At 41.5% G+C, this 18,290-nt stretch overlaps 2 protein-coding genes across 4 annotated transcripts in view; both read right to left on the reverse strand.

Annotated features, from left to right (window-relative positions):
• ddx58 (DEAD (Asp-Glu-Ala-Asp) box polypeptide 58) overlaps positions 1-12,671 on the reverse strand; it is a 77,968-nt gene extending 65,297 nt beyond the window's left edge. The window contains exon 1 of one of the 3 annotated variants that reach the window (XM_048593361.1): positions 12,576-12,671. The gene's annotated coding sequence lies outside the window, so the exon portion shown is untranslated. Of the gene's footprint in view, positions 1-12,383 lie in introns of all 3 variants that reach the window. The other 2 variants (XM_020526867.2, XM_048593373.1) reach the window with 2 other exon arrangements.
• On the reverse strand, positions 2,465-13,045 carry LOC109926961 (TOP1 binding arginine/serine rich protein, E3 ubiquitin ligase). The gene is made up of 2 exons (XM_048593352.1): positions 12,718-13,045; positions 2,465-6,705 (listed from the first exon to the last, which is right to left on the reverse strand). Exon 2 carries the CDS (start codon positions 6,700-6,702, stop codon positions 3,565-3,567), a length of 3,138 nt encoding a protein of 1,045 aa, XP_048449309.1. The 5' UTR covers positions 6,703-6,705; positions 12,718-13,045; the 3' UTR covers positions 2,465-3,564.
• Positions 13,046-18,290: the final 5,245 nt, after the last annotated feature.

The following is an 18,290-nucleotide window of genomic DNA, read 5'->3' on the forward strand; positions in this document are numbered from 1 at the left end:
CAGCCTTCCTGTTCCTCTAATGCTGCTTGGCCTGCTGTGTTCATCCAGCTCTACACCTTGTTATCTCACCTTCTTGTCCTCAATGTTTAATTGATTCACTGCACTTCAGGTGAACTTGGTTGCTACATTCAGTTTGAAGACAATTTCTCTCAGGTTCCAGTACTTTTGGGTTTTGAAATGACTTCAAATTACTTATAAGCTCTGTTTCATTCTTTTCATAGTAAATTGTCAACAATTGATAAACATGACTATATCTATTTATTGGTGAATTCCCTGTTATTTACAAGGATGATACCAGAACTTGAAGGTTATAGCAACAAAATCAGGAAGACTGTACTGGCTGGAATTCTTTTTGCTCTAGAAAAATGAAGGCTCGATGAAGGGGATTTGCTAGGGTAGACTTGGAGAAGATGTTCCTACTTTTCTTTATTCTCTCATGGGATGTAGGCATTGCTGGCAAGGCCATAGATTTCCTTCCCATTAGTGAAGCAAATGGGTTTTTAATTAGTCCAGATTTATTAAATGTATTTAAATTCCACTAGATGCCATGGTTCAATGTGAACCCATGTCTCCAGGCTAATGAGCAGGAGGTCTGGATTACCAGTCCAGTCACATTACCACTAAGCCATCATCTCCCGTGGTTAAAACTAAAGTTCCATTAATACAAGATAGTAAACGAATGCAATAAGTACAATAAAGAAGCTTTAGTTAGGAAGTAGTGAGAATGTGGAATATGCCAGTAAATAGAATCACAGAGCTGAATAACAAAAATGCATTTACAGGTACATTGGATAAAAGCATGAAGGCGATTTTGAAAGTTATGTTGATAACATAAATATATAGTCGGAGGAGACTCAAGTTGAGGACAAACACAAAATCAGTTTGAGCTGTAGACTGTATGTAACTCCAAAACAAAAAGCATATCAGAGAATATTATTTTGCAGCCACTATCTGCATTTTGAGGCAAATCTCACATATGTGATTTCTCCACATTATTCAGATTTGGGTGCAGATGCCATCAATGTCACTTCTGTAGTCCTAATCTTTCTTCAAAGTGCTAGTGCTCCAGCTCCAGCAGAGAAACGGGCTGACTCAGCTGGGTTATTCCAGTGTTTATACTGTACACGAGCCCCTTTCCCCATCGCTTATCTCAACCTCTCACCACATCTTTTTTATTCCTTCTCTGTCATGTTCTTTCCCATTTTCACTTAAAAATCTACTGTCATTTTCCTCATCCACTCCATTTTGAGTTTTAATCAGGATTATTAGAGTGCTTGGTATCTGTTACAATCACTCCCAGTGGTTAAAAACTTTTTTACATTGCCCTGCACTTAAGAGTGTAATCTATTCAATCGCCCTCTTCTTTTCACTTTCTCAATAGCTGTCTCCTTGGCTACACCGATTTCTCACTAAAAATGCAAAGGATTTGGTGGAGGTCAAGTCCTGGTTTGACAATTTAACAGACTGGTGGTGAATCAACTCACTAAATCTAGTGATATGCCCTGTCCCTTGGCTGGGGATGGGTGGTGGTGGTGGTGGTGGTGGTATTGAGGTGGGGGTGGTGGTGTTCCTTTTTATTTCTCTCATTATAAGGAAATTTACAACATTTTAGGATATGTAATCCTACAGTACCAAACTGCAGACTTTTACTTGTTATCTCCATCATAGAATACCTACAGTGTGAAAACAGGCCCTTCGGCCCAACAAGTCCACACAGGCCCGTGGAGCATCCCACCTAGACCATCCCCCTATAACCCACCAAAGCTACACATCCCTGAACAATACAGGCAATTTAGCATGGCCAATCCATCTAACCTACACATCTTTGGACTGTAGGAGGAAACCAGAGCACCTGGAGGAAACCCACACAGACATGAGGAGAATGTGCAAACTCCACACAAGACAGTCACCCGAGGGTGGAACTGAACCTGTGTCCTTGGCGCTGTGAAGTAGCAGTGCTAACCACTGAGCCACCGTGCCATCCCCTTCCATTAGACGTATCAGGAGGAATCCACATGGGAGTGAAACTAAGAACTGCGTTCCAATAATATTTGACATGACCCAAGAACTCCCAAAGCGCTCCAAAGCCGAAGTACTTTTAGTGTGGTTATAAGCACAGAGGCCGCCATTCAGCATTCACACATGTGCCATCTATGTGCAAGGTCAATTCCTGTCGGACAGTCACTTTTAAAAGTGTAGTCACTGTTATAATGTAGGGAAAAATGCAGGTAATCACTTAAAAATGCAACCCTGGGCTGCCTGTAAAGGGTTCCATTCTGGAGTCCATTCAAAAGTTGCAGCAGAATTTGAGAGAATGGAAAGCAGCAGCTCCAAGCACAGGAAATGTTTGTATGTCGGGTCTTTAAATGTTAAAATCATGCTTGGGATCGCGTTCGTTAGTCTGATGTTCATAAATTGTGGACCCCTACAGGGATCAATTATTTTATAAAGACAGACAAACTGGAATTTTAACTTTGCTGCAGGCAGGTTTATCTAACAGCTTATTTACAACAATTCACAACACTCTCTCAAAAATCTATCAAACATAAAAATACACTTCCTGCAAATTACAGGACATTGATAATATGGTATGAAAAACACTGTTCTAACAAGCTGAAACTTTGACCTGGAAGTAGAAAAGGTTAGGATTGCCTTAAACCAACAGTCCTCCTTCTACCATCGCAGGAGATCATTCTAGTTTGCTGAAAGTTTCAATCAGGGTGATAGAAAGCTAATGGAAATTGATATCCTGTGTAAAAATTGGGAGAAACCAGCTCCTGAAGGCAAGGAACAAAACTGTCAGCCACACTGATTTGTAATTGCTAGTGCAGCAAAGGGCCTTTTATCCAGAAGTGCATTAAAGTATTTCACTTGCCGTGTAAATAGTCCTCGTTGGGATGAGCACAAGTTTCAGCAAAAAAGTTTCTAAACATTTGTTCAAACCTATTCTTATAAAATGAATTTTAAAAAAAATATTGCCCACCCAATTGCCAGTTTTGATCTATATATTTGGCAACTGTTTTAGAACATTCAAGTAAAATTATTTACAGAAGTGCAAGTTTCTTCAATCTCTCCGAGTCTTCCCTTCTATGTACTGTGCGATTTATGACAACCTAGAACAGTAAAATGCAAGTCTGTGTGCTGTACTTTTGGCAATGATAAAGTCAAATGAAAAGAAACCTCTAATGTGTTTAAACAGACAAACCCACACAACTTTTCAAATCCCACCTTAATACATCATATTTATAAAATTTCCAATGGATAGACCCTGTGTAGGAATCAACACTTTCACGGTCATTGTTAAGCGGCATCTGCACACACGATTAATCTGTCCACTGTTACTAGTCTTGTCACAAAGTACTTCTTTAAAAAAAAAATTTGTACATATGATGCCAGTTTGATGACCACACGCTTAGTAATCCTCTTGGTGTTTCAGTAAGAATCTAATAAAATTCCCTGGGTGGGTGGGGAAGTGGTACTGGTCGTTGGGTGGGGGTGGGGGCAGAGGTTTAGGGAATGGCGCACAGGAGTTTCTCAAACCAACTCAGAGCTGAGAAACACTTTTCAAGCATTTTCTGTTGGACAGTTAAATAAGTCGGTGCCATTAATGAATCTCTTTGGAATTTTCAGTATCAAAGGCGGCCTGTCTGAAGAGTTTTTAGGAAGCGTTCTACTTGGTGAAGAGCAATGTTGTCCATGGTCTTGTTCTTCCCCTTTGAAATTCTGATGATTGTCAGTATCAGTCACTGGACTGACATCTTCTGGGTCAAGGCAAGTCTGTTCATGTGGATTTGGTGGACTATGATCAGACTCTGCAGAGACCCTGCACACATCCAAACAGTCAATGCTTGTGTGCTTCAAGAAAATATTCGGAGTTGTGTCAGGAGATTCCGCTGTCCTGAGAATACATTTTTCATCAAGTTCAAAATTGGTTTCTGTAAGAAGGTTAGCAGGTGTGACTGCAGTGCTATTGCCATCTTCCATACTTGTAACAATCACATCACTATCACTTTCAATGGTTATGACAAGGGGTGAATGACGTCTGGTATCAGCCTGTTCACTGCTCTTTTCCCTCTTCTGTTTCTTTTTGTGTTTCTTTTTCCTCTTATGGTACCGACTTGTATCTGTTACCTTTCCCTCATACACTATTTCCACACTTGAGCTTCTTTTCTTCTCCTTATGCTTTTTGTATTTTGGTTCACTGCCCAGTGTACTCTCAAGTAACACTGAACCACTCTTTGGCGAGTTACTGCTACACTGTGAAAGAGGACCAGGGGAGCTACCCTCCTGTCTGGGCAACACGTGAATTTCTGATGATAAATTAGCAACTTGCAAACTTGCATTTTTGCTTTCTTTGCTGGAGAAACTTTCCAAATAATGAGTCTTATATTTTCGTTTGCCTCCAGGTTTCTCTTGCCTCATCTTATCAGTCCTACCAGAAGTAGTTCTAGATCGGGTACTAGATGGGCTTCTTGATCGATAACTTCTGTATTGGTAATAGACATCGTCCCTATGGCTGCTTGGGCTTCTGAAGCTTGTACTTTCGGAACTGGATCGAATTCTATATTCTGAAGACGGTGACCCTCTCCTGTGATGAGTCCTAGTTCGAGTTGCAGACTCATGGCCATCATTAATTCTGCTGTGATAACTATATCTTTCCCACTGATATGAAAAACCCCTGTTTCTTTCCTGGTATTCCCTCATGTAGCTGTATGTCCTCTCCCGACTTCTAGATCTCTTTCTATCTCTCAGATCAGGATAACCTCTGCTCCAAGAACGTGACCTAGCTCTGCGCCTGTAAACAACACAGTCACTGTTCTGTGACCTTGTCCGACTTCTGGTGAAAGACGCTCTCTCTCGGTTCCTTGATCGCCTTCTATCTTGGGTTTGATGAGCACGGGTTTCTCTGCTGCCCGATCTGCCCCTCTCCCTTGAAGAAGATTTGTCTCGGCCAGCTTTTCTATTCCGGTCTTTAGCTCGATGTTCACTTCTGCTGTAAGAGTAAGTCACCATGGTTCTATCCCTTGTGCTTGATTGCTGATGCCTCCTAAGATCATGCTTATCCCTACTACGTGATCGAATTCTGGATTGATCCTTCGAACTGCCTCGAACTCTGCTTGATGTCCTTTCTCCATGCCTGATTGAATGTGATGCACTGCCCCCAGAACGGGAACTCTTCTTACGACTCTGGTGCTTATCTCTTTTTGATTTGTTGCTCTTTTTCTGTCTCAACCTTTTGCTTTTCAGTCGCTCCCTGGATGCAGATGATCTAGCTGATGATGATCTAGTTGACGAAGACAAACTGCTGGTGCTGTGGGATCGTATATGTAGAGGCTGTTCAGCAACCTCAGTGCTTGTGGCTTGAATGGAAGCATCAGAGTCCGAACTTAGTTCGATAAGTTCAGGAGTTCTTTCAGCTAAAGGCTTTACGTAACCAACTATTAGGCAGTCATCAGTGGAACGGACTGACCCCTCTTCATTTGTGCCTGGATCAGTTTTTATTGACGCTGTAAGCAATGATGATCCAGGCTGTGGTGGTGTATCTTCAGAAACAACAGAGGTTTCACCAGGTGAGGAGTTAGCTGACTCCACTGTCTCTGTCACCGAATAAGAAGGGCCCGGTGTTTCATCATCCCATGTCGCCTGACTTAAGCCAAGTGCTGACTCTGAAGGATTGGGAGTGGGTCTATCTTCTTCCTGAACCTGAGCGGTGTCAGGGGAAATTGTGATTACAGACAAATCAGAGTCACTTTCTTCCTCATAGGATGGAGCTGGACAGTCATAGTTGGCCCTCTGATCATACGATTCCATGTTGAATGGTGCCCGTGCAAAGCTTATGAACTCATGCAAGAAATGATCTGTGCGGCTGAGTAAAAAAGGCCGGAGTTCTTCCTGAAATGCTTCACTTTCCATGTCATATCGAACAATGTTAGACATGATGATGTGTTGCACAATGTTGACAACAGAGCCATGGGAGCCAAATAAGACACAGAGCTCCCGTTTTAACCACGGCATTAACCGATGAAGACAGGCTGCATTGAGGCGGAAAAATTCTGCAGAAATATCGCGATACCGACCTCCATCCTGGACATTCCTCACCCTCAAGCCTGAACGGTACAACTCCCGTCTAAAACGGATCATCTCTTGTTCTTGAACCTGGCGTGTGGATCTTCCCTCAGACTGTGCTCTCCTCCGGGCGCCCATTCGCAACATCATTCGACGCAAGCTGTGTCCCTGATACATCCGGGGCTGCCTCCCAAGTCCTTCAAATACCACTCCGTTGTCGGGCAATTCAGGAAAAACAGGGGACCTTCGAATTTGATGGGTGGTACGACGTTCTCGGGTGAGTGTTGTTCGGTACCTAAACCTCTGCCCACCTGGACTGGCAAATGAACCATTCTCTGTTGCCTTCAGTACATATTCCTGAAAATCATTTTCAGTCCGCACACTGTGGAAAATGGAGTTAAAAGGTTGTTTGCACAGGGGACATTCAGCTTTGTTTCGTGACCATTCCTGAATGCAGCGAAAGCAGAATTTATGGAAGCAGCGGTCAATGTAGGACATGTTGTCAAATCTGTCTAGACAGATGGGGCATTTTGCATCCGGTGATGCATCAGCCCGGACTCCATGTGGAACCTTGCTGCTTTCAGGATCTGGTAAAAACTGATTCTCCATTTTCAAATCCTCTGTGGCAGATGCCATAATCTGAAACCAAAAGTAAAAATTCCAGTGAAGTATTTCTGAACAGATAGAGAAACGAAAGGCTGAGAACAGGTCTCATTTTCCCAATAAAATCCAGTTAAATTATCCATGTATGGTACAGGCAGGCTAGAAGTCAGGTCCCAGGTCTCTGCCACTCTATAGCCAAAAGTCTTCAGAGGGGGACCTGGAATGACTTGCTCACCAATTCAATCTCCCACTGATCTGTATCTAAACCCAGGATACTGTTGAGATAACCAACTTAGTTCGTTAGAAACTATAAGTAAAGCACTTTATCCTACTTCACTTCTTTAAAGAAAATTTGAATAAGATCTGGACTAAAGTATACAGCCAGGGATGCCGTATTGCCTTGGCTTTGTACAGCTAATTTTGGGCACCATCTGGATAACACTTTGCCAGATTGCATTTGTCAAGTTTACCATGCAAGATGCTACTATGTACAGCACAGACTGATTCAGGAGAATATCACTTTTATAAGGAGGATCTTGAGGCACTGGAAAAAGATGCAAAAACATTCACAAGGTTGATGTTAGAACTGAGGTTACACACATCAGGAATGATTGAAAAGGTTGGTGTTGTTTTCATTGTATGAGTTTGACATAGTATTTGTATTGAAGATGATTCCTTTTGCAGTAGATTCCATGGCAAGGAATCATCAATATAAGATTAGTAAACTATTGACTATTAGGAGTAACTACTTTACCCATAGACAATTGACAATGCAAAACTTGCCACTGAGAGAGGTTGAGGCAATTAACATATATACTTAAGGGGGAACAAAAGGAAATGCTAATAGGGTGAGATGGAGGTGAAAAGAAGCTTGTGTTAAACTTAGAACCATTTGGGCCAATAGTTTCTGTGCTGCCTGTAGTTCTATGCATGTAAACAGACTTGAAATAATCTAGGAATAGAAAGTTTGATTCAAAAACAAGGCATTTAGAAATTTAAAAAATCTGATCTTTTCTAACAGAAATCTGCTGTTAATTACTCACTCATGTTTTCACATTGTGTCTGTTTTATATTCTGCATAATTCTAGGAAACTTGCATGATCTGGAACTCTCCAGACTAAATAATAGTCACTCTAAAGATTTTTTACAGACAGATTTTTTCTTTAAGGTGACTCTTCATCTTGCAGTACCAGGTACTGACAACTTCACAACTTATAGCTGAGGCTGAAACTAGATTTGACAGTTTTGTCAATGTTGCTCGACAGCACCTCCTAAACCTATGACTTCCAATGGCAGCAGATGCATGGCAACACCACCACCTGCACATTTTCCCAACAAATCACACACCATTCTGACTTGGAAACATATTACTCTTCTTTCAGCGTCACTGGTTCAAAATTCTGGAACATCCTGCTTAACAACATCCTGGGAGTACCTGCACTGCATGGACAGCAAGGATAAGAAGGCTACACAGCTTCAAGGCAATTAGAGAATGGTCAATAAACACTGGTTTTGCCAGTGAGACCCACATCCCAAGAAACGTGTAAAAATATGCAATAGAGTCAGGGATGCATATACATTTACGTTGCCAATAGCGATTGAAATGATGCTAAAGTAAATTTCTTTGCAGAAAGTAAAACTGCAAAATGGTCTTTAATCCATTCAAGGCCACTCGGAATACATAACCAACACAGTCACTTAAAAATTAAACAAAACAGCTCAGAATTCCATAAAATCGGGATACATCTTAAATCCACTCTTCTTTCAATAAAGAAATGCTTTTAATGTAAAAACAGAAAGATTGTATGTTCTGAGAGAGATAGTAGCATTGTATGTTCTTTTTGGTTGTAATAGCCCAGCAAGAAATCAAACCAATAGCATTTTCATTCTCTCTTTGTTACATTCAAATGTTTTAAAGCATTTGAAAGCACACTATTCCAACATCCAAGTTCTCATTATGAGCTGTGGAACAGCTGTCACACTATCTTGTCAAGTCCTTTCTTCTATCTCCCAGTATCCTCTTTTAGTATCAGCAATAAGGTGACCAACAATGAATAGTAGGATTCAATTCGAGTACATGCACTACTGCCAATCCAGACATCTGGATTTAAAATTTGGATCAACTGGAAGTCCAACTGTTTTGGTAATATTGGTATTGTGATGAATTCAATTAGTACATCCTATGACAGAACTCTCATTTATATTTACCTACACAATAGGAAAAATCTCAGGGTGCTTTCTCTTTCAAGGGTTGCTTCCAGTGTGAAAATCATTATTTACTTTTGCCTACTTTTAAATTTACAAACTTCAGTACTTCATAAAAAGTCTCAGCAGTCTCAACAATCTTGTGGCTTTACTCAATTACTCAGCGAGTGGTAAGAATGTAGAACTCTCAACCGCAGGAGTGGTAGAGGCAAATAGCGAGATGTACATAAGGAGAAGCTAAATAAACAAATAAGTGAGAAAGACAAAAGAGGAATATACTGATGGGGTGAAATCAGGTAGAGTGGAGGATTGCGTCTGGTGCATAAACATCAATACAGGCCAGTTGGGCTCATTGGGGATGTTCATTCCTTTCATCCTCCCAATCATGCAGGATCTTACAGACAAAGTGGTTGGTTGTCAGTTTTTAGCACAGTATGCATACTAATTAACAGAAAGAATGCAAAGGCAGGTGTTGCATTTGCCAAAAACTTAAGTAAAATTGGCATTATAAACAAGGCTAAAAATCCTTTTGACATTAAGCACCCATGTTTAAATGTGTTTATGATACTGTGCTGGATCTTTCCTATAAAACAACCGTTGACTGTTCACAGATTCAACAGGAATACAATCATGCTGCACGAGAGGTTTGTTCAGAAATTTTGAAATAATTTAGAGTGAGACACTACAACAACAGCTAGTGTAAGAACTCAACAACAGAAATATTTCACTGTGACAGATCAAACTGGAGTTTCAGTTCCACCAGCTGTTGACTAAAAAAAGATAACCAGTGTAAATTTCTAACTTCATGCATTTTTGCTTAATATATTTTAAAGATATTTAAGTTTCTGGTTGGTAGTGTTATCAGTGAAAGACTTGAAGAGAAATTTACTTGATGTGGAATTATCTTTTAATGGGAAACATTTCCCTTCTGAACACAGTGCCTGCATTTAAAAAGCCAGGACATCTGTCTCTCCATTTTTTTCAGGATTCTAATTCAATCAATGGGTGCACGGACATAATCCTTCTTGAAACCAAAATCTTGATGCACAAAAGTATCTCGTCCTGCTGTAATGCAGTAAAGAACTGACCAAAGGAGAAACAGAAATCCACTGATATACAGTGCAGTCACAATATCAATAAAAGGGACCTGCACTCACTCCATTAGTATGTGGAAGAATGAAGTCATCTTATCACCAGAACTTTCCAACAAGCACCAAGACCTAGCCTGGCTGGCAGTGAAAAGGGTATTATCTGTCAGATCCTTCATGCATACCCAGTCTCCATCCACTACCGCATGTTGCTGCAGTGGTGAGGACACTATCACACATCTCTTTCTGGAATGTGCCTTTGCAATCAAGGTCAGGAGAGAGATGCAGTGGTTTTTGTCAAGTTTCATCCTGGGCAGCTCTGTGACACAGGTCTCTGTGATCTACAGGCTAGTCTCCAGGACACATACCAAGACAAACACTGACTGCACTTGGAGGACCATTAACTCAATGACAGACAATCTTTAGTCTGCCTGAAACTTGTTGGTCTTCCAGTGCAAAGAGTTTACCTCGACTGAGCGCTGCAGACTGGAATATGCCAAGGTTCAGGACTCCATTCTGAGGAATGCACTAAAGCTTGAGGCAGCTGCTGCCAAGGCACAGACCACAGTCTTTCTTGGCAGTCCTTCTGCCGAAATATAACGAGGGGAGGATCTGTTAAGTTTCAAGATGCCCTTGTAACCTTAATGAAAATGTAAATAGTTTCCTCTCATGATTATAAAATACCTTTTTGTTGCAATTGGATTGAAATTCTGCTGATCAATGTCAAAATTCTTGTTGTATTTACTTAAAGGTAATTTATGAATAAATATATTTTTTAAACAAATGTGTGGATGCTGATGTCTGTTAGTATTTTCTCATGCTTTAGAAGCTCTCATTGACAGGCACAGATGCTGCATGCAGAATCCTAGTGGCCTAGTGGTATTATTGCTAGATTATTAATCCAGAAACGCAATTAATGTTCTGGGGACCCAGGTTCAAATCCTGCTACAGCAGATGGTGGAATTTGAATTCAATTTAAAAAAAAGTCTAGAATTAAGAATCTACTGATGACCAAGAGAAGGAAACCTGCCATCCTCACCTGGTCTGCCTGCATGTGACTTCAGATCCATAGAAACGTGATTGACCCTGAACTGCCACTTTGAGATGGCCTAGCAAGCTACTCTAGGAATCGGCAATAAATGCTGGCCAGCCAGTGATGCCTACAATTTGTAGAGCTACAAGATGACAAGGCAGCAAAAATAAAACAATTCGAGGACAGAGACTTTTAAACCAGAACCTGAGTCACAGCCAGTGATGCCTACATCCCATGAGTGAAATATAAAGAGAATGTAGTTCACTTTATTCCGTCTCAAATGGAACCTCACATTACGTCAAGGTGGTACCGCCTTTACATGCACCAGCCATCCTTGTAACATCTCAGTGAAATTGCCAAATTAGAGAATGAGTGTTCACTAGCCCAGAGCTTTGCCCAGATGTATTTCATACAAGTCTTTCATGCTGTCAAAAGCAGATTTCAGGACCAAAAGAATGGTTCGTTCAGTGGTTATATCAGGCCATTTTTAATATTTTATTGTGAACATCTAGTCATCTTTACATGGCTAAAAAGTGGATTTCCAGCTTAAACAGAGAGAAAAGCTGGTGTGAAGTAATTAACACTTTTGCAGAAGTTCTAATACAGGAACGGGGAGAATACTTTGCCCTCTGAGGTTGGTCTATCTGTCATCATGTGAGGGTACTGGTGTTGGACTGGGGTGGACAAAGTCAGAAGTTACATGACACCAGGTTACTGTCCAACAGGCTTACTTGAAATCACAAGCTTTTGAAGCGCTACTCCTTCATCAGGTGACTCCAAATGCACTTGAAAAGCTTGTGATTTCAAATAAACCTGTTGGACAGTAACCTGGTATTGTGTGACTTCTGATATTTTCCTTCATCAGTAAGATGATGGCAGAACCCCAATCAGCCACATCTTAAACCCATGACTCTTCCAGCAAAAATCTATCACGCTCACAGACTTATATAAGGATTGTGCTTTGAGGGAGAATATTCCACACTTCTACCACCGTTTGTGTGAAGAGTTGCTTCCTGAATTGTCTGGCTCTTTAATTTCAAGATTGAGCTGGAACCTCCCTGCAAGGAAGGAGGTGCCAGCCAAGAATATGACCAAAACAATAAGAGAAATTACTGGAAAAACTCAGCAGGTCTGGCAGTATCCATGGAGAGAAATCAGGGTTAACGTTTTGAGTCCAGCGACCTTCCCTCAGAACTGATGCCACTGACTCAGGTTCTGGTTTAAAAGTCTCTGGCCTCGAATTGTTTTATTTTTGCTGCCTTGACATCTCGTAGCTCCACAAATTGTTCCACGGGGTGCTCAGTCCGGTGACAGACCGGAATGCCAGTTCTGGGCCTATGCCTGGCCCCAGTACCCAGGCAGTTTACCCCTCCCAGGAACTCTCTTACCTGCTGCAGCCGCTCACTCCCCGATCCTCCACACACTTCGCTCGAATTATACAGTATTGTAACTGCGATTCTTTTCTTTTTCCTTAAATGCTATAGCATCCCGCACCCCCCTTCTCCTCTTCCTCCTGGATCCGACCGTGAACATTTGCTCGAGTTATTCCCACTTAAGCCCCCACCCGCCCCGCTCCCTACCTCTTAGGCTCAGTCTGGGGACAAGCCACTGCCTGTGAGGGGGTGACACCATCACACAAGCGCAGTAAGTGACGGCGTCGCACTGGCCGCCGGGACGCTGGAGGACTACCCTGCCCGAGACGTCAGAAGACCCACAACTGACCTCCGCCTTCACATGCAACACCCATCGTCACGCGTTGGCCGCCGGGAACGTGGAGGACCCACTGAGAGAGCGGTGTAAAGTCGTTTCTGCCCGACAGAGTGAAACTGAAGAGCTTTCGTTTCGCTGAATCGGGATATCTCAGCCACTAGGATTTACTGCACCAACCCTAATGGTAGAAAGCGGTGTGGTGCTAATTCAGATCTCAAATTAAAAAAAAACAGAAGGTGCTGAAGAAACCCATCGGGTCTGGCATCATCTGTGGAGAGAGAGAGAGAAAAAAGCAGAGTTAACGTTTCGGGTCCGATCCGAGTCTTCCCCGGAGCGCTATGCTTTGGTTTGCATTTTAAATCTCCTTGGCCTTTTTTTCATATTTGTGAGTGCAGCTTCCAGTGATCGGTTTCGTAGGGTTGCCATAGTGAAGGGCCATGATCCGTGTGAGTAAGCGAACGCTGGACTGGATTTATTCTGTTGTGAGTATCAACTCTGGACAGCAGGGAAGGGGTTCTGGCCAAATCAGGTTGAGCAGAGCCCTAGAGATTAGCCTTTGATTACTGAATGCTCCAGGGCAACTCTAGAGAGCTGGCACCTTCGCTGAGTGAACTGGGGCATTGGGTTAAAGTAAGTAACGTCGCCATAGTCCTGTCGGATCATAGTGCTAATTTCTCATGAGAGAGAGACACGGCTGCTGGTAGCTTAAGCCGAGAGTCACCACACAGCTGGTGAGGGGAGAGACTGAGACGGAGGGACCTTTCAGTACAGGAGCAGGGATGCGTTGTTACAGTTGTACAGGGCCTTGGTGAGAATATTGTGTGCAGTTTTGTCTCCTTTTCTGAGGAAGGATGCTCTTACTTTCGAGGGAGTGCAGCGTAGGTTTACCAGGCTGATTCCAGGGATGGCGGGTCTGACGTATGTGGAGAGATTGACTAGGTTGGGAATAACAAGATGTAGAGCTGGATGAACACAGCAGGTAAGGCAGCATCAGAGAAGCAGGAAAGCTGACGTTTCGGGTCTGGACCCTTCTTAAGAAGGTTCTGAGTGAGTTTTGACTAGGTTGGGATTGTTTTCGCTGGAGTTCGGACGAATGAGGGGGATCTCATAGAGACTTATAAAGTTCTGACAGGACTTAACAGGGTAGATGCAGGGAGGATGTTCCCGATGGTGGGTATGTCCAGAACCAGGGGTCACATTATAAGGATTCGGGGTAGACTTTTTAGGACGGAGATGAAAAGATATTTCTCCACCCAACGAGTGGTGAACCTGAGGAATTCATTACCACAGGAAGTAGTTGATGTCAAAACATTGAATGTATTCAAGAGGCGACTAGATGTAGTACTTGGGATGAATGGGATCAAAGGTTATGGGGAGAAAGCAGGATTAGGCTATCGAGTTGGATGATCGACCATGATCATGAAGAATGGTGGAGCAGGCTGGAAGGGCCAAATGGCCTCCTCCTGCTCCTATCTTCTATGTTTCTATGTTTCATCCTAACCTCAGATGGTGCAGGAATTGCACCCATGCTGTTGGCGTTACTTTGCATCGCAAATCAGTTAATTGAAACAGGAAGCACATTTTTTTGCATCCATAGATGTGTATTCCTCTGCAATAACTTGTATTAAAATTCAATTTGCCATTGTTTTGCCCTCTGTCTAACTCTTAGGTTTTGATACTTTTGATTTGTAGTGAGCATAAGACTAGGAGCAGAGGTGGGCATTTCAGCCCAAAGAGCCTGCTATGCCATTCAGTGAGATTATGGTTAATCCAATAATCTTCAACTCTATCCTCATGCCTTTTCCCCATAACCCTTGATTCCCTTATTGATTAAAAATCTATCTATCTCAGCTTTGAATTTACGTAAAAACCCAGCCTCTGCAGTAAATAGTTCCACAAATTAACTGCCCTCTGAAAGCCAAAATTCCTCATCATCTTTCTTAAAAAGTGATCCCCTATTCTGAGATTATCTTCTGGTTCTAGACACTCTCACAAGGGGAAGCAACCTTTCCACATCTATCCTGTTAAATCTCCTAAGAGACTTGTATCTTTTCTAAAGGTGACCTCTTATTCTTCCAAACTCCAATGAATACAGGCCCAACCTCCTCAATCTGACCTCGCAAGTCTTCCCTCCATCACTGGTATCAGTTTGGTGAACCTTCTCTGGACTGCCTCTAATGCAAATGTATTTTCTTTAGATAAGGGTCTCAAAACAGTTCACAATATTCCAGCTCTGGTCTGACTAGTCCCTTGCATAGTTTTAGCAAGACTTCATGATTTTTATACTCCATTCCCTTTGAAATGAAGGCCAACATTCCATTTGCCTTCCCTATTACCTGCTGAACTTATATGATAGCTTTTTGAGACTTTTGTGTGAGGTCTCCCAAATCCCTCTGAGTTGTCGTTTTCTATAGTCTTTCTCCATTTAAGTAATTTTCAGCTCTCCTATTCTTCCTGCCAAAATGTAAAACCTCTCATTTTCCCCACTCTAAATTCCACCGACCAAGTTTTTTTTCCTAACTTGATTCACCTGTTTATATCTGTCTGTAGTGTAGGTATAGGTGTAGTGTTTCATGCTCATTACTAATCTTTCCACCTATTTAACACGGTAGCAAATGTTGTGATAGGACTGGAGTCACATAGAGGGCTAGACATGGATACTAGAGATGCAAGTGATGAACAGAAAGGCATGCTGTGAATGTTTCCTCATCATGCCCAAAGTGAATCCTGCAGTCACATCTTTGAACCTAATTAATAGCCTTTTGGATAAAACTGTCAAGTTGGGTAATTATTGTAAATCAAAGATGACAAAGCTTATTTTGAAAAAGAGTAAAGTTCCAATAACATCCATGGAACTGCATTTGATGCCAGTTGCCAAAATAATTGCCTCATGGCCCTTGTGGCACAGTGGTAATGGCCCCACCACTGTACCGGAGGTCCAGGTTCAAGTCTTACCTGCTCCAGAGGCGTGTAATAACATCTCTGAACAGGATGGTAAGAAAAATAAGTTAAATAATAAAAAAAATTGCTCATGATCTGATGGCACTATCTACCATAATTTAGTGGATAAAAACAGAAAATGCTGAAAATACTCAGCAGTTCAGACAGCATCTGTGAAGAAGAGTTACTGTCCATATTAATAACCTTTCATCGGAATTAAAACTGCACTGATCTGATATGTTATGTTGTCCTGTCACCATAGGTGCTACCCAACTGGCTTTGTTTTTCATCAATTTCTATTTGTTATTCCAGATTTCACAATATTTTACTTATTTGTTTAACGTAATGTCTTTCATCTTGCACAGATACTTCTGACCATCGTCTTACTTTCTTGGGGATTTGTTATTTACACAGCCAGGATCACTGGCATTCAGCATCTGAAGAAGTTGTTTCCAAAATCAAATCTTCATTAAGATTCTGTTGATGTGATGACAATTGTTTTGGAAATAGACTGAACAGCCCACAGATAAGAAGAAACATTTAGGTATCAATGGTACTTTTTGTGAGATTGTATGCTTCAAAGCTGTGTATAAGTACAAATCATCTTTCAGCAATGCAAACATAACTAAATGCATGTGCAAAGATTGACTGTGCCAGATGTAAATGAGTGTTTAATAGTTTTTTTTTATAAAATGTCATTTCAAAATTGAGTATATCTTAATAATGCAGTTTTATTGCTAAATAATTGTTGCAGTTTGTTTTGATATTATTGAGATATATTTTTCCATTTCTAAACACTTGAAATTTTTGAATATCATTTTTCTTCCTCACATCATGGATTTGAATAAAAAATTTGAAAATATTGGATGAGAACGTAGAGCTCACTAACTCGCAAATTGTTTGAATTGATTAGTGTAGATATTTTATTTTCCTTCACTTGTCAATGGGTCATGGGAATCGCTACTAAGACAAGCAACGTTGCCACCCAGAATTGCCCTGAACTGAGTACTTTGCTGGCTAGCCATTTCAGAGTGTGGTTAAGGGTCAATATTGCTTTAGTCTGGAGTTACATTTAGGCCAGACCAGGTAAGAACATTAGGGAACCAAATGTGTTTTTATGACAATCAATGAACACTGTCATAGTCACCATTACTGAGACTAGCATTACATTTGAGATGTATTAATTGAATTTAAATTCCTCCAGCTGCCATTGGTGCAATTTGAATCCTGTTCCCATTGAGCATTAGCCTGAGCTTCTAGATTACCAGTCTTCTTCATTTAAACAGAAGCTAGCTAGCTTATTCCTCCCCCTTATAAACCTAATAGTTAGAGGATGAAAAAACAAGGGTGGGAGTGATCTTAAAGAACATTGTCCTGAGCTATCAGATGGGGAGATCACTTGGCACTTCTGTTGTTGGCATTCAGCATGCAGGTCGCCTTGCAATCTATAACTGAATGGTCACCCAGTACATTTTATACTTTGCATTAAATGAAGAGTTAAGTTTGTAATAACTTCTTTACCTGATTCACCCCATTAGCTCGTGTCCCCCCAGGCTCCTCCTGTTTCTCATCTGCATGCTGGCCTTGACATCTTTGGAAGTCACAGCCATTGTTTATACACAGTTATTGCAATCAGCCTGTTTGGATATACTTTGACACACCGCTGGGACAGGCAGGACTTACGCTGCCAACACCTAGTACCACCTCAGCATCTCGCTTTCCCGACTCCTCCACTGTTGCTAAATTCTTACCCCATTTACCTGATGTCCCAGTACAGGATCAGCAGATATTTCCTTTGATTAAAGATTGAGAACTGAGACCACAGTCTTCTGTCCCAACTTCAAACTTAGCTATCGATTTGCATCATGCTCCATGGTGGCTGTCTAATGCTGAACCCGATTGGTTACAATCTTGGCGTCATATTTAATAGAAATGAGCTTGTGATTGCATATCTGTCCTATCACAAAGACTGCTTTATTTTCATTTTTGTAACCTTGCCAGCTCTGCCCATGCCTCAGCTTATCTATTGCTGAAAGTCTTACATGTGACTTTGTTAATTCTGGACTTGACTATTCCAATGCATTGCCTGCTGGTCTCCATCAAGTTGAGGTTATCTAGAACCAAGAACAATATCGCCATTCCTTCATTGTTGCTGAGTGTACCAAAATGGACTGCAGTGGTTCAAAGGAGCAGCTTCCTATCACTTTGGAAATCTTGGAAAACCACCTTAAGAAGGAAAATTAAAGCATGGACAACAAATGCTAGCCTATCCAATGACAGCACGTCTCGTGAAAGACAAAAAGAATTCTGCTTCCTGTCTCCTTGCACCAACTCCAGTTCCCCTATCTCCCTGTGCTCATTGACCTGGTCAAGCAGTGCCTTGATTTGAAAGCTACCATCCTGGATTTCAATGCCTCCATATCCTCCTCTTTCTTTATCTCTGTAACCTCTGTCAGCTCAAAACCTCTGAGGATTTCTTTGTTTAGCTAATTCTGACCTTAAGTGGAAGTTCCAAGGCCCTCACAGGAACAACTATGAAACAATTATTTTTGTTCTGAGTTTTCAGACTTAAAACATTAATTTTGTTTGTCTCTCCACAGCATTTCCTGTTTTAAACAAAATTTGACACTGAGCTAAGGTGAAAT

This window comes from Rhincodon typus, chromosome 3 (assembly GCF_021869965.1).
Source record: "Rhincodon typus isolate 14 chromosome 3, sRhiTyp1.1, whole genome shotgun sequence".
Taxonomy (NCBI): Eukaryota; Metazoa; Chordata; class Chondrichthyes; order Orectolobiformes; family Rhincodontidae; genus Rhincodon; species Rhincodon typus.